At 46.4% G+C, this 26,384-nt stretch overlaps 1 protein-coding gene across 1 annotated transcript in view; it reads right to left on the bottom strand.

Moving 5' to 3' along the window:
• LOC115481467 (neuron navigator 1-like) overlaps nt 1-26,384 on the bottom strand; it is a 161,035-nt gene that overhangs the window by 52,931 nt on the left and 81,720 nt on the right. The window contains exons 4-8 of the mRNA XM_030220610.1: nt 22,744-23,449; nt 17,695-18,120; nt 9,676-9,717; nt 6,560-6,708; nt 3,496-3,690 (exon numbers count right to left, since the gene is read on the bottom strand). Of these exons, the coding sequence (XP_030076470.1) occupies nt 3,496-3,690; nt 6,560-6,708; nt 9,676-9,717; nt 17,695-18,120; nt 22,744-23,449 (1,518 nt within the window). The remainder of the gene's footprint in view (nt 1-3,495; nt 3,691-6,559; nt 6,709-9,675; nt 9,718-17,694; nt 18,121-22,743; nt 23,450-26,384) is intronic.

Here is a 26,384-nt window from a genome sequence, read left to right on the forward strand (position 1 = left end):
TGACGCTAAGCTTACAGCATAGAGGCGCTAAATCTTGACATCAATTTATAGAATTGCCACCAAAGAATCTGCAAGTTGGTTTGTTCTGTCCAAGTTTGCAGTAGAAACTCTATTTTGTCCAAGGATTTAACCTCCTGCAGCTTCAGGAAAAGAAAAACATCCCTCATGTAAACACTCGGATCAGTGGCATCGCGAGGGCAGCTGACACCCGGGGTGGGTCGCCGCTGCGCACACCCCCCCCCCCGGGTGCAGTGCGACACACCCTCCCCCCTCCGTAGCGCAACACCCCCCCCCCCCGCGAGAGCATACCTGGAAGGCGGTGAGGGGCGGGTTGGAGGGCCAATCCGCCGAGTGCATGCCGCCTCGCTGGTTCCTTGCTCTCTCTGCCCCGGAACAGGAAGTAACCTGTTCCGGGGCAGAGAGAGCAAGTAACCAGCGAGGCGCCGACACCCCCCAGCGGCGTGCACTCGGGGCTGACCGCCCCACCGCCCCCCCCTTCCTACGTCACTGACTCGGATAAAGATTTCACCGAGCGAAGCTCTACTTTGTTTTGTTATTTTAAAGAACCTTTTTTTTCTCATGAGTTTTTGGTTTTTTTGCCCATCCAAACTCTTTAGGAAATTAAATCCTTGGGCAGAAGACATGCAGCAACCCCAACCCTCCCCTCCTCGTTCCCCAAATATAAATCCGACTGAAAACTCATATTTGATTTTTTGATTCCTGCCATCCCAGTGCATCCCACTCCTCATCATCTCCACGTCTTCGCTGAACAAAATCAATGCTAAAAAGTCTCTTATCCAGTCTCCCTGACACATACAGTGGGGGAAATAAGTATTTGATCCCTTGCTGATTTTGTAAGTTTGCCCACTGACAAAGACATGAGCAGCCCATAATTGAAGGGTAGGTTATTGGTAACAGTGAGAGATAGCACATCACAAATTAAATCCGGAAAATCACATTGTGGAAAGTATATGAATTTATTTGCATTCTGCAGAGGGAAATAAGTATTTAATCCCTCTGGCAAACAAGACCTAATACTTGGTGGCAAAACCCTTGTTGGCAAGCACAGCGGTCAGACGTCTTCTGTAGTTGATGATGAGGTTTGCACACATGTCAGGAGGAATTTTGGTCCACTCCTCTTTGCAGATCATCTCTAAATCATTAAGAGTTCTGGGCTGTCGCTTGGCAACTCGCAGCTTCAGCTCCCTCCATAAGTTTTCAATGGGATTAAGGTCTGGTGACTGGCTAGGCCACTCCATGACCCTAATGTGCTTCTTCCTGAGCCACTCCTTTGTTGCCTTGGCTGTATGTTTTGGGTCATTGTCGTGCTGGAAGACCCAGCCACGACCCATTTTTAAGGCCCTGGCGGAGGGAAGGAGGTTGTCACTCAGAATTGTACGGTACATGGCCCCATCCATTCTCCCATTGATGCGGTGAAGTAGTCCTGTGCCCTTAGCAGAGAAACACCCCCAAAACATAACATTTCCACCTCCATGCTTGACAGTGGGGACGGTGTTCTTTGGGTCATAGGCAGCATTTCTCTTCCTCCAAACACGGCGAGTTGAGTTCATGCCAAAGAGCTCAATTTTTGTCTCATCTGACCACAGCACCTTCTCCCAATCACTCTCGGCATCATCCAGGTGTTCACTGGCAAACTTCAGACGGGCCGTCACATGTGCCTTCCGGAGCAGGGGGACCTTGCGGGCACTGCAGGATTGCAATCCGTTATGTCGTAATGTGTTACCAATGGTTTTCGTGGTGACAGTGGTCCCAGCTGCCTTGAGATCATTGACAAGTTCCCCCCTTGTAGTTGTAGGCTGATTTCTAACCTTCCTCATGATCAAGGATACCCCACGAGGTGAGATTTTGCGTGGAGCCCCAGATCTTTGTCGATTGACAGTCATTTTGTACTTCTTCCATTTTCTTACTATGGCACCAACAGTTGTCTCCTTCTCGCCCAGCGTCTTACTGATGGTTTTGTAGCCCATTCCAGCCTTGTGCAGGTGTATGATCTTGTCCCTGACATCCTTAGACAGCTCCTTGCTCTTGGCCATTTTGTAGAGGTTAGAGTCTGACTGATTCACTGAGTCTGTGGACAGGTGTCTTTCATACAGGTGACCATTGCCGACAGCTGTCTGTCATGCAGGTAACGAGTTGATTTGGAGCATCTACCTGGTCTGTAGGGGCCAGATCTCTTACTGGTTGGTGGGGGATCAAATACTTATTTCCCTCTGCAGAATGCAAATAAATTCATATACTTTCCACAATGTGATTTTCCGGATTTAATTTGTGATGTGCTATCTCTCACTGTTACCAATAACCTACCCTTCAATTATGGGCTGCTCATGTCTTTGTCAGTGGGCAAACTTACAAAATCAGCAAGGGATCAAATACTTATTTCCCCCACTGTAAATACAGCAAGATATTATAAAGGAGAGAAATATAACTCCCAAAACACATGATCATTTCATGCAAACACACATGCAGCCAGGTCTGGGGTGGACAGCCCTGGCAGCGCACTTCTGGCACCTCTGAAGCACAGAAGCTTCCAAAAGGAAAAGGAAAGGCAGCACATCGTTAAATGCACATAGAGTCCCTGGTGCTGGGAAAGTGAGGGACAAAGCTGGAGGCTGAACAGCATCACTGGCAGAGCAGTAGAAAGGACACACAGGCAAGTGGGATGGGCCTGGACATCTTTATCTGTCATCATGGTTTTCATGTAAGCACTAATGTTATTAACTTCTGATTACAGTCCTTTAGATTGTAAGCTCCTTCGAGCAGGGACTGTCCTTCTTTGTTAAACTGTACAGCGCTGCATAACCCTAGTAGCGCTCTAGAAATGTTAAGTAGTAGTAGGGTAAACAGAGTCATCTAGTGGTTAAGAATATAACATAAGAACAGCCATGATGGGTGAGACCAATGGTCCATCTAACCCAGTATCCTAGCCAATCCAGGTCACATTACCTGGCAGAAACCCAAATAGTAGCAACATTCCATGCTACCAATCCCAGAGCACTGACTGTGTGGAGATTGATCTTAGATAAATACTTCACCGAGCATGTCTGGAGATTTGAACTTTGCCTTACTCAACACAGAGTATGGCATCAAACAATGGATGTTATGGGCACGTTAGCTTCTTATCAATAGAGTTCAGAATGAAGCTGCGACAAGCAGTTAGGCCACGTAGCTTGGGGCAAGGCTCAATGAAAGAACAAAGGAAGACCATCCAGATGTGGACAACTAACAAGCATTTAAAGAGCTGCTGTCGCTTTAAAAGTGAAGATATATGTAACGCAGCCTACCAGGCCTTAATAGACAGAAGCAATCTAAACGCAACAATTCAAGGATCACTGGTATGAGGTGCTCAAAAAATGAACTGCAGTCATGTTCCATACTCTGGAAGGTGCCGCTGCAATCCTCCATCCCAGTGATCTACAGACCAAGGCTTGAATTACAGAAGAACTATTTCTCGAAATGAATGGATTTGGTATTCACCGGACATGGCGTTAGTCTCACCATCCTCTGCAGGGTCTCGGAAGGACCCAGAACGTGTCATCATCCCCTTGGGTCTCTCTGCCAGGGACAGGGTGCTGCCCATTTGGGAGGTACTGTAGAGTTCGAAAGTGGAATCATGGGTAGGAATGCTGTTGGAGCGAGAGATCCTTGGCGTAGAGGCAGTAGTGGGGCTCACTGGAAGGACAAAAAAGGGGAAAGGGAGCAAGAGAAAGGGAAAAAGGAAGGAAAAATCAATCCAAGGGTTCTCATCCAGGGAGCAACCGGCAGCCAACGAAGGAGAAGCAGCTTAAGGTTATTTTGGCATAGCTTACAAAAGCAGGAGGCATCATACCTGTTGCAGAGCAAGAATTTCAAGCTCCAAGACATGCATATCTTTCCCGCATCCTTGGATTTGTGTTATGTCAGCTGTCAGAAGCTCCAGTGAACAGTGCTGATTTTCTGCCAAGTCACTGACCTGGAACCTTTTTGACCTGCAGCAAAAATTTCTCTTTTCCACACTGCTACTGGAGTGGAAGGATATGGCCCGATCTGGAACTTCTAAGAAAATCAGCACTGTCATCGACAACATGCACTAGATTAAAATACTGGAGGCAACAACTGCAGACACATGTCCCTGGATCACTTAATTAGAAAATTATCAATTAGAAATACTCGAATTCTGGTCATGCAATAGCTCCCACTAACGCCTGTTTAGGCTCACAGAACCAGTGAAAACACTGAAGTGAAATACTCGTTAACATTTCTTTGTGAATTCTTGCATTTTAATCATGGACAAGCTGATAGCAAGCACCTGTACGGTGGTGGCAACTGGCGAGCCATAAACTAAATAGTGGCACAGAGTGATCTCTTTCCCCTTCAACCCACTCTTTCCCTCTCCTCCAATATTGCCTACCATCCCCACTCCCCAATTTCCATCTCTCTCTTCCCCCCCCCCACCCCCACTGGGCCCTGGATCAACAGGAAAAGGATAGACTTAGCCCCTGTGTGTTGGGCTCAGTTTTCTCCTATGGCACTGTCTTGCTCTCTCTCCCCTAAGTTCATCTTCAGGTGTCCCACTGTATTAGCCAAACACTTCTCTTGTCTTGCACCGCAGCTTACTTCTGCCCAGTGTGTTTTTTCTAGCAAAAAAGGTGCCGGTACTCAAATCCCAGGCCACCCTTCAGGGGTGGGGTGATCACTGAGGAACAATAGCCAGACCCCCTGCAACCAGTGGCGTAGCTACGTGGGGCCACAGGGGCCTGGGTCCCCATAGATTTGGCCCTGGACCCCCCCTGCCGATGACCCTCTCGACCCCCCCTCCTGACGCCAACCCGCCGTCGCCTACCTTTGCTGGCGGGGGACCCCAACCCCCGCCAGCTGAGGTCCTCTTCTTCCGGCGCAAGGCTTTGTTCTGTTTCTGAGTTTGACGTCCTGCACGAATGTGCAGGACATCAGACTCAGAAACAGAATGAAGCCTTGCGCCGGAAGAAGAGGACCTCGGGTGGTGGGGGTTGGGGTCCCCCGCCAGCAAAGGTAGGCGGCGGCGGGGGAGGGTTGGCGGCAGGAGGGGGGGGGGGTCGAGAGGGTCGGCGGCAGGGAGGGTCAAAGTTGGTGGCGGCGGTCGGCAATGGCGGAGGGGGGGGGGGGGTCGGCGGCACCGGGGGGGGGGGGGGGCTAAAATGTGCCCCCTCGCCTCAGGCTCTGGACCCCCCTCCCGCCAAAGTCTGGCTACACCCCTGCCTGCAACCAGTCACAGAATCTATGACAGGGCAGAATTGGTGTGTAGAGCCTGAATTCTTTCATTAAAACTTGGGGACTATGGGTCAATTTTAGCAGACAATGGAAAAGGTGCTCCCAACTACCCCCTCAAAAAAGCCCTGCTTCTGCCTACCAACAAACCTCTGAGTTCAAAGGGGCTGGTTTTGTCACACTAGAGGGTCTGGTTACAGTGAGGTTGCTTCTGGAAAATAGACCATCCTTGTTCACAGGACTCCCCCCCTCCCCCAGTAGGACACAGTGTGGCTCATGAAGTGCTTAGCAGTCTGACTTCAAGGGAAGTGCAAAGAGAGAGCAAGTAAGCTTTTGGGTTCCGCTGTTGAGATTCAGTCCTTCAAGTGGGTAAATTGTTTTGATGGCTCTATTATGCTACTGGACTTCAACATCAGCCAGCACTATTGTATACCGTTACATCAAGAAATCCAAGCCAACAGCAGCAGGGAGAAAACTGGCACATGGGAGAAACAGGGGTCACCAAAATCCATTTGCTTTTATTTCTGCTGTTATAAGGCTCATCCATCTGAAGCTGACATCATAGCGATGGCTCTCTTTCTGCACTACGACCTTGCCAATAAGAATAATAAAAGCAAGTGCTTTTTCTTTCTAACTCTATTTGAACTCTCTGCACCAATTTTTGTCCATTTGGACTGCAAGTGTTCTGCTCCAGATCTGTTCCAGCAGGGTGGCATACTGAGGGACTGAAAGTGACACGGTACCAAAAGCAGCTCAGATGTCTGGATCTCCTAATACTGTCCAACAGTGTTATTTTCACAGCCACACTGTTCGCCACAAAAGACGTCCCTGGTATTTTGCTCTAAAATCTCCCTTCCCCACATTTCCACATTACACTCTTAAATCCTATAATTGCTCCCAAGATATAGCCTAGTAACCAGTGACACCATAGGTTAAGTGATATACACACCAAGATACGTAAGTATTGCCACACTGGGACAGACCAAAGGTCTATCAAGCCCAGCATCCTGCTTCCAACAGTGATCAATCCAGGTCAGAAATACCTGGCAATATCCCAAAAAAGTTCAATACATTTTATGCTGCTTATCCCAGAAATAAGCAGTGGATTTTCCCAAGTCATTTTAATAATGGTCTATGGATTTTTCCTTTAGGAAGCCACCCAAACCTTTTTTTAAACCCCGTTAAGCTAACCACCTTTATCACATTCTCTGGCAACAAATTCCAGAGTTTAGATGATTGTGGATTTAGACCACCTCATAGAGAGAGCAACAAAATGTGGACAGGGTGGGCAACAGAAAGCAGAGGAGACACTGACCTATGTTAGTCAGTGGGGTTTTTCCAACTGGTGGCACAGCAAGAGGCGGAGGTGACGGCAGCGGGTGTGGGTTACTGGCCTCCTGCACCCCGCCAATCGTATGAGACTGCCGTCTCTCTTTCGTCTCATCCTGGGAATGTGATTGGTACCTGTTGTGTCCAAAGCAAGAGAGAGACACATAAAAGTGATTTTCTTAAAAAGATACCCTTCAACAGACATTTAATTTGGGATTCATCGATGTGTCTTTCCCTGTGCAAGAAAGAACCTGACAGCACTGACTGCTGTGCAGCAGAGTAAACATGAGTGTGGTATGTGCTTCTTATTACAATTAACAGACATCCTCACCTTTAATTACCAGGCTACCAGGACTAAGGATGCTACAGAGGCAACACTGGGGAAGAGGAGAGGCGTTTCAGACATCCCTTAACAGCAACACTGGCTATTAATGGTCCTTGTGATTGCTATGAAAAAGGGCTTTGTTTTAACCAGGGCTTAATTTCTGGGGGAAGGAACACATCTTTTCAGACTCCAGAACAGCAGGGATGTTCTGTCATAGTGCTTCCCTTCCAGGTAACCTGCAGGGGAAAGGGTGAACCTGGAGCACAACCGAGAACAGTCCCTCTACTCCAGTGGTTCTCAACCTAGGCCTTGTGACAAATCAAACCCGTCAGGTGGATACCCACCATGAATATGCATGAGATAGATTTGCATAGAATGGAGGTAGCTCATGCATATTCATGGTGGATATCCTGAAAAACTGACTGGCTAGGTGTGTCCTGAGGACTGGGTTGAGAACCCCTTGCACTCCTTAATCCAGACCCTCTTCCACCTAGCTTCTTTCCCTGCCCCCCCTCCCCCCCCCCCCCCCATCCTCTTCTCCTGTTCCACAGCTCTACTTCCTTTTTATTCTACAAATTAAGCCCTGGTTATAACTTACAAGTATTAATATAAACACATTAATGGCTGTTATGCAACTACATCTCCTGAAGGTGTAGTTATATTTTTTACATGAATGAGTTTATGTTAAAGTGCACATGTTTTCATGTGTTATATTTCTGTGCTCTAATAGGCAATAAGCTGTTTTGCCTCTCATTACTTCAGCAAAGATTTTTCGTATTAAAGCTCTTGAAAACTAATTTATGCTAATTAAAAGCGTCATTAACCGGCGTAAACTAGACTGTACTTGTTAATGCTTTCAACGGATGGTCCTGGGGAACTGAGGAACTGAGTTCGATTACCAATTCAGGCACAGGCAGCTCCTTGTGACTCTGGGCAAGTCACTTAACCCTCCATTGCCCCATGTAAGCCGCATTGAGCCTGCCATGAGTGGGAAAGCGCGGGGTACAAATGTAACAAAAATAAAATAGATACTACTGGAGATTATACATGGAATGTTGCTACTATTGGAGATTCTACATGGAATGTTGCTATTCCACTAGCAACATTCCATGTACAAGGCTGCGCAGGCTTCTGTTTCTGTGAGTCTGACGTCCTGCATGTACGTGCAGAATGTCAGACTCACAGAAGCAGAAGCCTGCACGGCCACATTGGTGATCTGCAAGGGCCGACTTCTACATGGAATGTTGCTAGTGGAATAGCAACATTCCATGTAGAATCTCAAATAGTAGCAACAGTGGAGGAGTGGCCTAGTGGTTAGGGTGGTGGACTTTGGTCCTGGGGAACTGAGGAACTGAGTTCGATTCCCACTTCAGGCACAGACAGCTCCTTCTGACTCTGGGCAAGTCACTTAACCCTCCATTGCCCCATGTAAGCCGCATTGAGCCTGCCATGAGTGGGAAAGCGCGGGGTACAAATGTAACAAAAATAAATAAAAATATCAAGGTTTGCAAAAAGTGCATGTTACTGCATTGCCCCCTAGTGGCCGGATCCAGGATTTGAGTTACGCGAACTGCAGAGAGCTGGAGTTTGTGGCCTCCATCACTATCGCCCAGATGGCAGAACTGATTTTGGAGGGGAGTCATTAAATGGGGGCAAGAAAGCTTGCATTAGAAATGAACAATAACTCATGTGGCCTACTCAACACAGGCCCTGCTGCAGATAACTCGAGCTAAGCTTTAGTAAAAGATCCCCATAATGCACTACCCCCTCAGGAGGCCATACAAGCAACTGGTCCTATACACAGGAAGTCTAGAGACAACGAAAACTTATTCAACACTCAGGGTCCTTTTACTAAGCAGCGGTAAAAAGCGGCCTGCAGTAGTGTAGGCGCGTGTATTGGGTGCGCGCTGGGCCAGTTTTTACCGCATCTACAAAAAATGATTTTTTTAAAAATGGGACAGGAAAAGTGCCTGTGGTAAAAATGAAACCAGCGCCCGCCCAAAACTGGCCTGAGCCCTTAATGTCACCCACTGATCTAGCGGTAAAGGCTCACACGCTACACAAGCAGTGACCGGTCGGCACACACCAAGTGCTGATTACTGCCGGACACGTAGGAGGAAATAAATAGAATAATTCATCCACGCATTATGGGCACGTGCCAAATCTGAAATTACCGCCAGGAGGGCGCGCTGGCCTGGCGCTAGTCTCATTTGAGCGCACGCTGCACGTCTGTACAGCCTACCGCGGCTTAGTAAAAGGGCCTCTCACTTACTTATGGACTCTTCCACACAAACATAGCAGGAAACCTTTTTATCCCAAAAGAAAACAAGGGGGCAATTCTCTAAAGTGAAGGATTAATGAACCAAAGAGTGAGGATTGGGAAATTATGGAATGCATGTACCCAGAGAAACCGCTGTGGTTGAAAAATTATCCTGAATAAGCACATAAGCACCGCCATACTGGGAAAGGACCAAGGGTAAATGAAGCCCAGCATCCTGTCTCCGACAGCGGCCAATCCAGGCTTCAAGAACCCGGCAACCCACCCCCCCAAAAAAAAAAAAAAATCATCCTTTTTTCTAAGTTTTTAATTTATTGTTTCACTCAGACACATTTCAACAACAACACATATACAGCGGAAATACTGCAGTCAATTTCTTATATTGCTGGGGGTTGAGGGGGACCCAGTCCCTATAGAAAATTAAAGGCCCAATTGAAAATCAGACTTTTTTTGTTTAAAGATTGCCAAGACTAAAGAACACAAGAATAAAGAATTTTACCTGAGTCCCTTTTTGGGTAATGTGTTCCTGTCACGTTGAGAACTGTAAGAATTAAAAACAAGGGATGTATCAGTTTACATGCTTGTCTTTTTGTGAAATTCAGCCTCAGGTTCATGGAATGAATTAGGGATATGCAGAGAAATAAAAACAATTATGTCACTAGGTTTATATCATGCTGTTTTTGCATATAGTAGGTCCTTCCATTTGGTGGGACTGAGGGGCACTCCAGAGGCAGCTACACGCAATGTTAATGTCTGTGGCTAAAATGTTAAATTCAGTGTTGCCAGAAGGAAAACATTTGTAACGCCTAAAGCCAGCCCAAAACCACACAAAGTCAATTTGCATGTGAATGACATCATTAATAAATATTGAGTCCATTTGCATATAAATGGCATCATTAATAAATATTAATGAGTCCATTTGCATACAAATGACGCCATTAAGCCTGCCTCTGTGGGGCTTCTACTGGCCGCGGCCGTGGGAAAACCAGCCAACCCTCGGTGGGCGAAAAAACCGCTGGCGGGGCTTTAAAAAGCCGCCCAAAATCCCGCAACCCACACGCGGCGTAAAAAGCCGCAGCGGCTCACGGAAAGGAGCCCAATTGGGCGAGAAACCCGCAGCCCTGGCAACACTGCTTACATTCCCCAGTCAAAGCTGGCTGAAGTGTCTCTGAAGAGTTTTGGAACAATCCACAATGGGAAAAACACTAGGGGAGGCTGGTAGGGATGAGCATTTAAAAATCCAGAAATTGGGCCCTCCCCAGGTGAATAAAAATGTATAAAAGCAATAAGCCATATAAAATAAAGTAAGGTGATGGAAAAAATATCAAAATTGTGGCCGGTATTAATGCTCCTTGCTTTCCTTCACCGTATGCTCTCACTCCTAGTCTCCTGCATCTCTAACTCCTGTCTCCTCCTGTAGACGGGTCTGGAACGCTCTTTTCTAAGTGCCTCACAGTTGACAGACTTGGGGAAAGCTCCTGTTCTCCTACTCCTTAGTTTTTCAGCACTATCTTAGTACAGGGCATGAAATATGCCCAGGTCTCCTCTACTGCGCCTTCTCTTTCTTGTCTAATGGTGTAGAGTGACTGACCATAGAAAGTCTGTTCCTTCTTTGTGGGACCAAATTCTCTGTCCCTTCAAATCACTTCATGCACGATCTCTCTGGACTAAGGCAAGCAGATGCACCCAGTACTTGGGTCCTACCTTCTCTCACACCAGGTCTTGTAGCATGTACATCAGATAAAGACAATATGGCCTCTCCATACAACCTTTCTTCTCTCTCCCAGAAATTTTCTGTGCTTGTCCCAAGCTTTCTTGAATTCACATACAGTTCTGGTCTCTATCGTTTCCATGGGAGGCTGCTTCAGTCATGCAAGACCTCCTGAGTTTGAACCCTTTCAATTGAAAGTGGCCCACCTCCTGTTCATTTATGATCGAGATATTAAACACCTCTGTGGCATATCTCCCTCTCCAGCCTTTCTCCACAGTATTCATATTGAGATCTTTAAATCTGTCTTCATATGCTTTATGATGAAGACCACTGACCATTGTAAGCTCTTTGAGCAGGGACTGTCTTTCTTCTATGTTTGTGCAGCGCTGCGTACGCCTTGTAGCGCTATAGAAATGCTAAATAGTAATAGTAGTAGTAGTAATTTTTGTAGCCACTAGGGATCGGCTGCCAGAAAATCTGCGTTTTTGTTTTTTTCAGGATTTTTTTTTTGGGGGGGGCAGGGTTGTTTCAAAACAAATGCATAGATTGTCACTGTTCCCTACCTGTCTCCCCTCCCTTTCCCTGCTTTACCAACTTTTTGACCCCTTCCCTCCCACACCTCTCTGGTCCCCGCCTTTTCCTCTTTTGTTATCTTTGCTGCTGCAAGTCTCTTGTTTTTATTCTTTCTTATCGAATTTTGTAGTTCCTTTCCATACTGTTACCTGCACATTTTTATTGTTTGTAAACCGCCCAGTTCTGTGTGTCAGCTTGGGCAGTATAGCAAGTTTTAATAAACTAAAAACTAAAACCTTGAAATTGCTTTCTCGTTCCCACTGCAGCCGGAGTGGAAGCTAAAGTGAAAGGAAGCCCAACTTAAGGCACAGCTCCTTCTCAACGAGATTAAAAAGAACTAGAAAGCATTATAACAAAAGGACTGATTTACAACTTTCTAGAAACCACCCACAACTCTACTTATGTGAATGTTTACCACAGAACAGCATGACGACCCAGACATGATTTCAGGCGCCTCGCATTCAGCCAAAAAAAAAAAAAGACCATGAGTTACTGATGCACTCAGCACATGATCATGGAAACACATGGCAATTCAACAACTTGGAAAGCAGAGACTACAAATCCCTCCTCAAAAGCCCACTCCCAAAAGAGGAGAAATTTTGACAACACCCTGAACAGAACCCACTAGCACAAAAGAAGACTTAGGGCTGCGTTGAATAGCGGCAATGTAGAAAACAACAACTGATTGCCAAGCGACCTCGCTACACATTGCTACCAGAGAATGCTTTGCTAGCCAGAAGACTAAAGCATCTTGTCCCTACTCTTCCCTCTCCCCGAAGGTATTTCATAAGATCAGATACTTTGCGGAAACAGAATACCTCCGGCAAATATTTCTTTTAATGATTTTTTTTCCACTATTAAGCAAATTACCACACAAAGTTCATCAAAACGCTCTGGGCCCAATATTCAGACTGTGGGAGTTAGTTGGGCTACCTTCTGTGGTCGGCGTTCAGCCCAAATAGTCAGTGCCAGGCCGTTTCAAGTGACTGGCACTGACTATCTAGTTTATTTTTGCCTGGTTTAAAACATAACTGGTCAAGTAGATATTCAGCATTGGTAGGTTAAGTTTAAACCAACTAAAGATAGGCCTGCTATTTTGGCGGCCCAATTTGGCTGGCAAACTTAGCCGGTGATGCGCTGAATATTCATGATATAGCCAGTTATCCGCTAACCCCCAGTCTCTATCTAGTGCGCCTAGAGATCTGTGCCGAAATGCAGGCATAGCAGTGCCAATCAGCAATGTTAACAGCTCTTAACAAGCATTAATGAGCACTAATTGGCAATAATTAGAACATATGCACAACTGGCTAAGCGTATGGTAAAATTATGCCTTACCCACTGATAATTTTCTTTCCTTTAGTAGCAGCAGATGAATCCAAGAACTGGTGGGTTGTGTCCATCTACCAGCAGGTGGAGATAGAGATTACAAAGCTGAAAGCAGTGATACCAGAAGGCCAGCTCCTCCTTCACCTCAGTACATGTCTCATCACCAAGCAGAATCAGACAAGAAACCAGGAAGCCTTCCTCACCAACCATACAAAACAGAAACTTGTCAGACTGACTTAAGAGAAACCACGACTGTGATGGAGTCCTCTTCAGTGGTTTCTGTCCTCTTTCCTCTTCTTTTTTTTTTTGGAAAACTAAAGACCAGAACAAGAACAGATAGGCAAAACAAGAGCGGCTGACAAAGGGCAGGATCCTGGATTCATCTGCTGCTACTAAAGGAAAGAAAATTATCAGCAGGTAAGGCATAATTTTACCATCCTTAGCGTATGCAGCAGATGAATCCAAGAACTGGTGGGATGTACCAAAGCAATCCCTAAGTAGGGTGGGAAGTCGCCGTTCCCCGAGACAGAACCGCCGCTGCAAAGGCAGCATCTGGATAGTGAAAGCACACCCGTTCCGCCCAAGAAGTAGATAGCAAACTCGTGAAACGAGCCTGGAATGCCACCGGTGGGATGCAACCTTTCCAAAAAATCCACAAATTATCTGCAATCCAACGAGAAAAAAATCAGATCAGACCAGAGGCTGCCGTCCCACAGCAAGAACCAGCGACAACGACAAAGAGAAGATCTGAATGTTGAAAAACATGCAACATCTGCAAATATCGGAGAGCCCTCTGAACATCCAGAAGATAAAGGGAAGAAAGAGAGGCTGAAAAAGAAAAACCAAACCACAGCCGGAAAAGAAAGAAGGAACCGAAAGCAAGGTCACTCCAGACTCAGCAAATTGCAGAAAAAAACAGCTTGGAATGGCTGCACTAAAAATTCAGACACTCTGCGTGCCGAAGAATTGGCGGCCAAGAACACTGCTTGTAAGTGTTCCTAAGTGAAGCATTCTGCAAAGGAACAAAAGGAGTCCAAAGAAATGTTCGGCAGACAAGGAACCCCAAGCTATACTCCGAGAATATGAACGCGGTTTCAGGGAGAAGAAGGTCGCAGCAGCGGAGGAGCAAAGCACTCTGCAAGAAATGCACCACCTCCGAGTGCAAGGCCAGGCCCTTCTGCAACCCATCCTGCAGAAAGAACTCAATCGCTGAGGAACAGATGCCCACAATGAAGACCAAGCTTGGGCCACAACCAGCCTCAAAAAATCCTCAACCCCTGAAAATTCGCGGTTGCAGTGGACCGTGGCCCACATACAAGATCGCAACAGAAAAGTAACCATAGCGTCCAAAGAACTCTGTTCCTCAGAGTCGACCTCTCAAAACACCAGGCCGTAAGACCAAAGCGAGAGGGATCATCCACTCAGGAGCGGACCCAGAACGAAGAGCCCAAAGTAAAGTGGATCCAAAATGAAGGCACCACCAACAGCCTCACTATATCCGCATACCAAGGGCGCCGTGGTTAATCCGGGGCTACCAGAATGACTCGACCCCAGTGGAGAGCAATCTGAAAAGAACTCGGCCACAGAGGAAACACTATCAAAGAATGTCCTCCGGCCAAGGATGCAATAGAACAACCAGCACTGCCGAATCACCCTCTCTCCGATGACAGAAGAAAGAAGGCACCTGGGCATCCAGCTGGGACGCCATCAGATCTACCTACGGAGCTCTCTACCTGAGACCATGTTGGAGAAGCACTGGTGCGGAATAACCATTCTGCCGAGATCAGAAGATGGCAGAAATGAGAACTCACCATAGGAAAAGCCCGCAAAGTGGGCCGCGTAGAAACGGAACACGAGGTCCTCTGCCCATTCCATGGGGGCGACACGCCCTGATGGCCACAGTCTGACCCCGAGTCCCACTCTGTCGAAGAAGCAGCCACCGCCTCATCTTCTCCGACGGCAGAAGCACCGCCTAGCCCACAACGTGTCCTGAAGTGCTAGAAGACTAACAGCACCAAAAGCAGGTCGAGGCAGGGGGGATGGCACAAGCACCGCCTGGCCTGAAATGTTTCCTGAAAGGCTCCGATGCTGTTCACTGTTTCCCACACCAGGAACAGCCTTAGCCAACGCAGGAACTATAAGAAAATCTAAACTCACCACAGACAGTGAGGCCTATTGCTATCAATGTACCCACTTAGGCAAACATGGCTTTCCAGAGGAGATTCTTGCTGCCTTTGTGCAGAAAGGGACTGCCATGAAAAGACTCCCTCCGAATAGAGGACGACAGGGGAGAAATGGACCCTACTGCTCAGCTGGAGAGAAAACATCCCCTCTTCGAGGCAGGGTCCATCAGAAGAGACTGAGACAGGGAACAAGCCAGAAAACTCCAAAGGCTGAACTAAAAAGTAACTGTTAGCTCCCCTACCAGACTTCTGCAACATAGAGGCATACAGAGCAGCAGAATGAACTCGGGGGGGGGGGGGGGGGGGGGGGGAGGTCAGAAATCCCTGCCCCAAAGAAGCCCCCAGTGGCTGACGTGCATCCCGAAAATAACAAGGCACATCGAAGGACCATCAGATGCCTTCTGGAAGACTTAGCCCGCTAGAACCCATCTGCCCGAGATGGGCATAAAAACTCCCCCAATCACGAAAAGGGCTACTGAGGCCAAGCTCTCTTAAGAAGAGAGGTTCAAATTAAGGGTCCCAGAGCAGAGGAGATCCAGCTCATAAGATGTAGAAACATCTTAAAGTAATTCTGTTCTTTCCTTGGATCCCCTTGCACAGTGGGGGCAGTTTGCGAAGAATTTGTGCCACTGCCCCAGCTACATGCAAACAGTTTCTGACTCTACAGTGATTTTGGTAAAGGAAACCAAAGGCTGGAGAAAATAAAGGGGAATCCCCTGGACCAGCAGTCTCTAATGGAACACAAGGTCCTTTAGGAGAAGCCGCCCCTCCCCCCCCTGCCCACATCAAGGCCGCAGGGCGGGAAAGGATCAGAGCTGATATCAGGAGAAAAGAGAGGGCCACGCCAGCAAAAAGGTGCGCGTTCCCGCCATTTTAAGGCTGCTCGGGGAAGGGGGAACTTCAGCACTTCCCTCCCCAGCGTTCAAACACGCCACCACACAGAATCCCGCTGCGCAGCATCTGCTACCATAGTGGGAACTGTTTTCAAATGCCAGCGTCGCCCATATTAAAGCACGGTACTCCCGCGTCGAAAGAGAAAGGCAGGGACTCACCGAACAGCAGGTGTCTCCAGAGGAGAAGCAGAGTCCCACAGACGCAGCAGCCTGCTGCCTAACCGGCACACAGACTGAAAGCACAGTACTGTACTTCCCGCTCCTGTCAGAAATCTTCTGGGTTTTTTTTTGTTTTTTAACACCAAATGAAGGCAAAGGAGCTCTCTTGGTTTTTTTTTTTACTGGTGAGGATGGCTAGAGCTCTAAAGACCGGGAGGCAAGGGGGGAAAGGGTGAAGCAGGGACCCAGAAGACTGAGTATGCCCTCAAAGTCGGCACCACCAGCCAGACACCCCTAAACTCAACGGGCCCGCAGGACCCAGGAGTATCCCCAACAGACAAATCCAGGAGCTGCTGAAGCGCCGTCCACCACCTGCTGGAGATAGAGATGTACTGAGGTGAAGGAGGAGCTGGCCGTCTGGTATCACTGCCTTCAGCTTTGTAATCTCTATCTCCACCTGCTGGTAGACGGACACAACCCACCAGTTCTTGGATTCATCTGCTGCATACGCTAAGGAATCTGTAATGAACTGCGCCTAAATTCTAATGCACACAGTTCAAAAGGGGCGTGGCTATGGGCGTGGAAATGGACGTTCTGTGGGAGTTCCCAAATTTATGCATGTAGTTATAAAATATGGCCCAATGTTCGTAAAACTACGTGCATGGATTTCCACATGTTTTCATTGGTGTAAATTGAGGCGCATAGTTTTAGGCGCTGGGATATCAACTATGCATATTCTATATACCGTGCCTAAATCTAGATGCCGCTTATAGAATATGCTTAGGTGGAAATGTTTACCGCATGGATATTTTAGGCACCTTATATAGGATCTGGCCCTAAGCACTGAAAGCGAATATTCAGCAGGAGGTAACTGGCTATCTTCTGCTGGATATTCACGGATAGGCGGGTAAGCGCTATATAACCGGCCAGGAGCCATTCCTGGCCAGTTAAATAGAGCTGAATATCAGATGGTCTCACTCTTCTTCACAAAGGTACACTTCATATTAACAAGGAAAAAGAATGTTTTTCCCCAAATTTATTAAATGGTGTGCAATTGGGCACAAAGTTAGGGTCAGTTACCCGTGTTAACATAATAAACTAATTGGCACTAAATTGGCAAATAATAAACAATCTGCAACACAACTTTATACCATGGAAAGAAATGAAAACCCAGCACATTTCACTATAAAGACACTAGCTGACTACATGAACGAAGACCTGCAGACTACTGCCTGCTGCATCAAAGAAATCAAAGCATCCCATAACAGCCTGCAGAAACAAGCTAGACCTGGTTCTCCAGTCTGCCTCCTAGTCATAGACAGCTGCTTGGGGAGGACCACAGGGGCCATAGCTCTATACACAGCATCAGCTATAAGAGAGATAGGGGGCGGGGACAAAGCTTGGAATGTTTGGCCCTCTCATACAAAAAGGCATTCCGTTGCCCCTGCTCCTAATCCTTCCAGAAACCTCCAGACTGGCCAGCCCTAGGAATCTCTTACAAGAATAGACCATGAAGCCTTAACTTTAACAACTGAACTGATACCTGTGATTGTGATATACTTATGAATCAATAACAGAAATAACTTGGCTTCCTTGATGCTAATTGGTTGAGACCTTTCCATTACAGTACTGTATGATTCTCAATACATTTTTACTGTGGTATTTAAACTCACCTGTCAATCTGAGCTGCTTTGAGGTTACCAGTCCAGCCTGCATCAACCGTCTCCTCTCCAGAGGGTGGCACAACAGTCCCCGGGTAGGAAAGAGGCACACTCATTGTCATTTGCAGGGACTCCATACTCCTGTGTAAGCCAGAGAGCTTAGGGTACATCCTGGGCTCTTTGGGGACACTGAAGTTGCTCATGAGCTCCAGGCCCTGGGAGAAACTGGCTGAGTTGATGTTGAGAACTGGAGCCGGGCTGGGCGTTAGGCAAGGTGTCAAGTGACTGCTTACTACAGAAGCTACCGGGTGGATATCCTGTAGCTTGTTAGAATGTGGCTGAGGAGAATCAGTGGAAAAGGGCAAATCCAGGCTGTTAGAGTTGACTTTGTCCAAGTTGGCCAAGGATGGAGGCTTGCCTAAGGGCTTAGCCGTTGACCTGTAAGAGAATAAAGAGACCATGTAGACAGAGTACTGTTTCACTTACATTATTAGTTGAAAAATCTTTTCTTCCAATTATTAAAAATGAATCCGAGAGACCACAATTGTGTAAAAAAAAATCATCCGTTTTGATCTTTGGCAACAGAACATCTGACATCATGTCCCTTCTTGGGAAAACAGTGACATCACTAGAGGATCCTTCAGCAACAAATGCTGTGGCCTGGTCAAATTACCATAGGGATCAATATTCAAAGTTTTATGGATTTATGGGATTAAGAATGATTTTAATTGCATAAACCTAATCCCATTGTCTCCCCACCACAGATTTAACTAGACAAAAACAGTACCTGGGTAGAGGGTATACCCAAGTAGGGTGTTTCAACATTAGTGGGTTAGCAAAATATTCTTTCAACACTAAACTGGTGAATTTACCTGCCCAAGGTTTGCATGGTTAGATTTAACCAGATGCTCAGCTTCAACTTTAGACAATTAGGAGCACAGTTATCAACATGGGCTACCATTAGGATGTGTCATTTTACCACTAACTCATGCCATTTTTAGCACAGGTCCCATTTTATGTAACAAGACCTAGTTACTAATAAATGGGTTTAACAGTAAAATAACACATCTTAAAGGGGAGCCCACATTGAAAATTTTCCCCTTAATTAAAGAAAAAGAAATGTCTCTAGAACTCAAAATCACTGCTATATGTAATAAACATGAGCCAAGTATAGGGCAATTAAGCTATTATGACATCACTGATGAGGTTGGCTCTTAGGCATTGGTGGAATGAGGCATTATGACATCACAATCTCAGCTCTGATTACCCGAGATTGAAAATCTTCACACTAAGGGAGAAAGTTATCAATGTGGGATACTGTTAAAATGGGTTATTTTACCGCTAACATGCTATGTTAGAACAGGTCCTATTTTATGCAATAAGGCCTAGTTACTAATAACTGGGATTAACAGTAAAATAACACGGTCAGCAGCAGCAGCCCATGTTGATAACCTCATCCCTAGCTGCAGCTGAACATCTGGTCAAAATGAACCAGTTAACATCGATGCTCAACAATTCCTTGAAATCTCCATTCTATTCTAATCTATCACATGCATGTTCATTGTGGATATCCTGAGAATCTCAGTGGCTAGGTGTGTCCAGAGGAAGAGGTTGAGAATTCCTGCTCTATGGGTCTGCCTCCATTTGGGTGCACAGATTCTATTTCAGAATACTAGCGCTTGTCGGAAGAAATGCACATACAGTTAGGTGTGCGTTCACTTATGCCAGGTCTATAGGAGGTATACATTGGCGCGCCTACATGAAGCACTTACACCCATAACTTACAGTGTTCCGTAAGTTGGGCGCATAAGTAGGAAACACACCTGTGTCATGCCCATGCTCCACCCTCTTACATTTACGTGCTAAGAAATTTGTTGGCGTATGTTACGGAATATCGAAGAGTGCACATCTCACACTTAGGCACATAAGTACAAGTATTCTATAGTACAGGCGTACAAATGGGGCTAGATTCTATATATCACATGTAAAAAAAAAATCGATGCCAAAAAAATACGCCCAAGTGTATTCTATAAAGTATGCCTAAATTTATAGAATACACTTAAATTTAGACGCAGTTTATAGAATACACCCTGTGCCTATCCACGTGTCTATATTTAGTCGTGGGCAGTTACGCCAAGTAAAACTTGGTGTAAATGCCGACACCTAAATTAGGCGCGGACCTGGTGTATTCTATAACAACCCACATAGATTTTAGAAATGCAGATGAACCGCCCATGGCCACACCCATTTTTCAACTATGCGATAAAAATTTACGCACATCACTTTACAGAATATGCTTAGTTGAGCACGTAAATTGTAATGCCAATTAGTGTCAATAATTGCTGGTCAATTGGCAATTATCAGCGCTGATTGGCTTGTTAGCTAATTAAGTTGCTTGCGCAAATCCAGAATACGACCGGATTTGCAATCCGGGGGATGATGCCTATTTAGCACTACATTATAGAGTAACAGGATACACATATAAAGCCCAGGAAAATGTTGTCTTTCCTGCTTCATTACACCCAAATTCAATCTGAATAAAAAAAAAAATAATGTATCCACAAACCTTTGATCTTTATATATGATCTTCAACCAGGTAAATGTATATGTATATGCATCCAAAACCTAAATAACAATTCTGTGTCAAACATTCCTTTCAAATGTTACAAAAACATTAAAGGGTGACAGAGGGATTAACAGAAAAAATGTTGCAAGCCCCCATGGAACTACATATTGCTGTCACATTCACTAATCATAGGTTCCACAGCTGTGTTTCTTAGCATAATGGTTTTTCTTGGAGGCAATTTCTCCAGATGGGTTAGTTTTGTGCATACCAGGAATGAACCCAACTCCTAAGCCAGGGTATGTGGAGTATGATCTCAGTCTCTTAAATTTATTGCTAATGCTTGCCATAGTATTTACATTGTGCCAAACAGAGTTTCTTTCTGGAGTTCAGAAGATGTTAGCATGTATGGTAGTGCATATCTATTGGGTCTCATCACTAGGAGTGGCCTAGTGGTTAGGGTGGTGGACTTTGGTCTTGAGGAACTGAGTTTGATTCCCACTTCAGGCACAGGCAGCTCCTTGTGACTCTGGGCAAGTCACTTAACCCTCCATTGCCCCATGTAAGCCGCATTGAGCCTGCTGTGAGTGGGAAAGCACAGGGTACAAATGTAACAAAATAAATAAGATGACACCCATCTATTGCCATCTACTACTACTTAACATTTCTAGAGCGCTACTAGGGTTACGCAGTGCTGTACAATTTAACAAAGAGAAACAGTCCCTGCTCAAAGAGCTTACAATCTAATAGACAAGTGAACGGTCGGTCCGATAGGGGCAGTCTGGATTCACTGAACGGTAAGGGTTAGGTGCCGAGTTATTTGAGATCCTAACTTATTTTATTCATTGCAAAGGGGCAGCTTCATTGTTTTGCATTCCTCTTGCTAATAAAATTTTGTTTATTTTGTTGTGATATCATCTTAGAGCAGTGATTCCCAAACTTGTCCTGGGGAAACCCCTAGCCAGTCAGGTTTTCAGGCTATCCACCTCCTTCACTGCATGTGGAGGTTGGCAGAGAGTAGCAGAATGACATGGTGCCAGGATAGGGATGCCTGTATTGTGGTAACAAGAGCTATGAGTGCGGATTCAGTATTGTAATGAGGTCTAAAACTGGTCTGGTTGGGATGGGGAACGGACGCAGCCTCAACATGATCTGCCAGAGGCATCAGCGCAAGTGAGTCCGTTACTTTGGATAGAAATGGAAAATTAGCTATAGGGTGATAGTTGGCAACATCAGAGGCTGGCAGTTTAGCATCTTTCATTTGAGAACGAAAGAATAATCACACACAAGAAAAATTAACATCTTTAAATAATCTTCAGAAAGATTCCTCCATTGTCATCTGTAGAGCTGACAAGGGAAGAGCAGTTGTCCTGTGGGATATTATTGCTTACTAGTAAAAAAGGCCCGTTTCTGTGAGCAATGAAACTGGCGCTAGCAAGGTTTTCCTGCGGCAATGTCGTGAGGTGTTTGGAGGGCAGTGTCGGGAGGGTGCAGGTGGGTAGTTTTTTTGTGGAGGGCGGCAGCTTCGGGGTCCCGGCGGATCAGGTGTTCGGAAGGCACTCCTCCCCCTGCGTAGCGGTGTTTGTCGCTGTGCGTCGGGGGGGGGGGAGCGTCGGAGGGCGGTGGAACTGCCGATTGGCTGAGTGTCATAGCCCCACCCTCCACGTCACCACGTTGTGACGCGAGGGCGGGGCAGACACTCATGGGATCTTGCAACTACAAATTTACATTTAGAATGTTGGGGTTGTGAATTATGTGTGGATGGGGCGTGGCTGAGGACGGGTCTATGAGTGAGAGTGAGAGTGAGTGGTGATGACAGCCTAGAAGACTACAGGGCTTCAGTGCTTCCCTGCCACACAGTGAGGTTCAGAACATTGGAGATGGGAATTATTTATATAGATAATGAAGCATATCGACAACTACAAGACACTACTAATTATAAATTATTGACTGAAAATCCAACTAGTCAATTAAAAGCTCAAATTTTGGATATTACATTGCAAAGTTTAAATGGAGGTTATTTAACTGGAGCGAGCATCAATTTCTGAATTTGCAATACCATCTTTTTATTTTGTACCGAAGAGCAATAAGAACTTGGAAACACCCCCAGGATGCCCCATCGTATCCTTGGTTAATTTTATATTTGGAGTGGGAGACTTTGTAATTGAATTGAACACAGATGGTACCTGGGATTGGAAAAGAAGCAGCCCAGTGAAAGCAACAGCAATACATAGTTATGTAGGAGCTTGCAAGATTTTTCTGCCAAGTATGGAAATATTAGAAAAAAGGACAAAAAAAATTAAATACATTTTTTCACAAGATTTACTGAAGTAAAAGAACCAGAATTCCAAGGACACCCATAAAAATGGATCTGATCTGTGGTTTCTATCAAAGGATGTATCATGTATTTATCTAAGGTAAACTTCTGTCATTTCTGAACACACATATTTAATGGTTCCTAAGATGGGAATTCAATGAAAATCTCTGCTGGCTCATACCTGACAGGGGTAGTTGGGGGCACCTCTGAGATTTTGGTGGAAGGCTGGATGGTGGGTAGAATTTTAGCACCAATGTCGGGAGAGGAAATTGGCTTCAGAGAGCCGCATTCGGAGTCCAAAGCTACAGACTTGGCTTTCGCTTTTTCCTTTTCTCTGTCTGTCTGGTTCACTGGGACCACAGATGTGCGCCCAGTGCCTATCTTAGATGGTTCCTTCAGGCGTGACAACGTGATGCCTCCTGGCTTGCTACTGAGAAGACTGGGGTCAATACTGCTGCTGACTGGGCGATTACTACCACGTCCACCCGTCACACTCATAGAGCTGGACTTTGCTGGCCGGGGCAAACTTCGATACTGGATGTTAGATCGTGCCCCTGGGGCAAGAAAACCAGGCTCCCCACCATTGGACACATCCAGGCTGGTTTTCCTCCCAGTGGTTGGTTTGACTGGGATGCCAGAAGATTTCTGAATCTTGCTCATGGTTGCTGAACCCCCTGCGGTTATCACAGTAGCTGTGCCAGTTGCTGGAGGTGGTTTCTTGTACCCAAAAGAGCTGGAGGTTGATGGCCGAGCAATTCCAGATGGAGGTTTCTTGGCGTCCGTTGCCCGATGGTCCCTGCCCGCGTCAGATGAGGAACGCTGCAAACATGTGTTCTTTACAGCAAGTTTGGTTTTATCTGTGGCCTTTGTCTCTGTCTTACATGAACCTGGAAGGATGTGAAAAAGAGAAAACCAGAAATCAAACAAGTTAAAAGCACAGAACAGCGCAGATGTTTACTTAAGGGAATAACGGAAAGGTAGAGACTGTATCTTCCTAATTTCATGTAAGCATGACCTACACTTCACTAAGGGCCTGTGCTTCCACATTAGGTAGTAAAAGAAAATAGAAGGAACTATGCTTTCATATAGGGGGTGCAAGGGTCATGGACTAGTTAACAATGAATAGTTTCTCAACTGAACTGCTAGCTGGATATTCTCCTCCAGGAGTATTCCTAGTGGATGGGTCCAAAAGCTGTAGAGTTCAGCCAGTCTTGTGGGAAGAGAGGTGGAGCAAAGTAAGAACTCATCTTTGTGGTCCAGTGGAGTAAAGCCCAAGAGGGCTTCTATCATCTCTTGATGAAATTGGTATCGGTTTGTCAGGAGAGTCTTTGGACACGGGACCCAGGACGAGAGGATCATATTCTTGGTTTAAAGCCCTGGGAGAAGAGGTCTGTCCAAGAAGTCTGACATAGGTGCATTCTAAGAGAAGGAGCTATCCATTGGGGCTGATCCAACAGTCCAGGGGATTCCAGAGGAAAAGGGGGACAGGAAAGCTAAAGAGATTTATGCAGGAGATTTAGGCACCAGAAAGGGTCCTTGGAGTACAGGGAGCCCTAACAGCAGAAAGAAGCCCAAGAGTCCAAACGGATGGAGGGAAAAAGCAGGAGAGGTAAGGGAAGTCAGAAGTCTATTCCTTCTTCAGTTGGGTGCCAGAGGACACAAGAGCCTATTTTATAAATGAACCTAAGCCCCTACGTACCATTACAGAAACCTGGTATCAGCTTACCTACCATTTAGGTGATCGCATTGACACTAGCCTTAAGAGCAGGCACCTAAATGCGGCACGGACATGCCTAATGAACAGAATTCTGTAAGTCACACGCATGAGGAACCCCATCCATGTCCTGCCCATTTTCCACCCATGTGTACGCCCCCTTGCAAATACTCACTGTGCAGAAGTTATGTAGCTACAGAATAGCACGTACGAAGGGCACCCAATACGCCCCTTATACGGCATAATGACATTCATACACATAAGTGAGCACCTACACGCATATGTGCCAGTGTTCTAAACATTAAAGCGCATATCCCCGGATTATATAAATGGCACCCAAATTTGGATGCGCTTCCGGAAAGATGTGTGCGCAACTTAATTGGTAACGAGCTGTTAACCATCAATAACTAGATACCAACAAGCAGTTATTGATGTTAATTGGTACTAATTAAGATTTGCAAGCACATCTGGTTGCGCATTAGTCTTATAATGGTGGGCGTGGCCATGGGTGGGTCAGGAGCACTCCGAAAAGTGGGTGCGGTGTTATAGTGTATGGGGGGAATGGGCAGCCAAGTTGAACGCCAGGATTTGCACCAGGTTTCAGTTGGCTTAAGCCCGATGCCCAGGCGCTATTATTCTACAGAGGGCACATGGCATTTATAGAACAGTGCTTGGCGTCAAATTTTTCCATTGCCGAACTCTGAGCGCCAATTATAGAATTACTCCCATAATGGGTATGTAATGTAACCAGCACTACGTTATTCTGTCTTCATTTCTACAGGGGCTAGATGTCATTATGCTGAAATGAAGGCCTTCCTTTAAATCGGGGGGGGGGGGGGGGGGGGGGGGGGTGGGGAGCTCAATGTCGAGTCGGGTTTTCAGGAGTTCCACAATGAACATGCATGAGATCTATTTGTATGCACACCCTCTATTATATGCAAATAGATCATATGCATACTCATTGCGGAAATCCTGAAAACCCGACTGGGGTGCAGAACTCGAGGACCGACATTGAGCACCCTTGATTTAAATACTACTATACTGCTACAAGTTCACACCTTCTCTATTTAAACCCCACAAGGAACGGATGATCTGGAAAGCTCCCCACTCCCTGAGCACTAACGTTTCAAAATATGAAGGTAGCTGTCATCCCATACTACAAGCAGGGTCACCAAGAGGGGGGGCGGGGTGGGGGGCAAAATTCCCCGGGCCTGGCCTCCAAGGGGGGCCCGGCACCGGGGTCTCTCTCTCTCTCTTGCTCCTGACGGGCCCCGAGTGATCGCGGCGCTGACAGGAGCAGGAGACAGAACTCCAGTGCCAGGCCCCCCTCCAGCACTGCTCCTCGCTCGCCTCTACCGCCATGCCGAGTGGCTGCTTTTCCCCTCAGGCACATGCTCCGTTTTGAAACTGAGCATGCGCAACAAGAGAAAAAAGCAGCTGCAGGCAGGCATGGAGTGAAAAGGAGCGCTGGACTGTTCCGCTGGCGGGGCCTCGGGATCCCTGCCAGCCCCAAGGTATCTCAGTTGCGGCAGAGGCGATCCTGGGGGGAGGGGGCGGCAGCGGCGATCCAGAGTGGGGCGGCAGCTGCACCGGGCCTGGCTCAGTCTCTCGGCGGCCCTGACTACAAGTAACCTGAACTCAGACCTTCTGGGTCACAACGTGAAGGGTCGGGAACTCCAAGTGCCAGGGAGGTGTATGCTATTTAATCTATTTAATGGTGCCAGGGAGGTGTATGCTATTTAATGGATATATTGTGCAGGGGCACTTCACGGTGACACCTGTTTTTACTGCATTTTAAGAGGATATGTGATGGCTTCATACTTCTGCAACCTCTGCTCTATGTGAAAATAAACTGCTTTTATTTCCCCACAATTCCCAGCATCCCTTTCATTAGCACTTGATCCCACAAGAGAAGAAAGGAAAAAGCCCCAGAACCCTTTTAAATGTTTTAAAAATCTATAACTCAGCCAAGACACAGGTTTATAGTACTGTCATTGCATTTGTGGCCAGGTGAGCTCACAGCACAACCCTGGAAGCTGGGACAGGAGTGAAGCTCTGCGATGCAGGGAAACAGGGACTGTGCTATTTTGTGTAACTCTATGGATTTC

Source organism: Microcaecilia unicolor, chromosome 12 (assembly GCF_901765095.1).
Source record: "Microcaecilia unicolor chromosome 12, aMicUni1.1, whole genome shotgun sequence".
Lineage (NCBI taxonomy): Eukaryota > Metazoa > Chordata > Amphibia > Gymnophiona > Siphonopidae > Microcaecilia > Microcaecilia unicolor.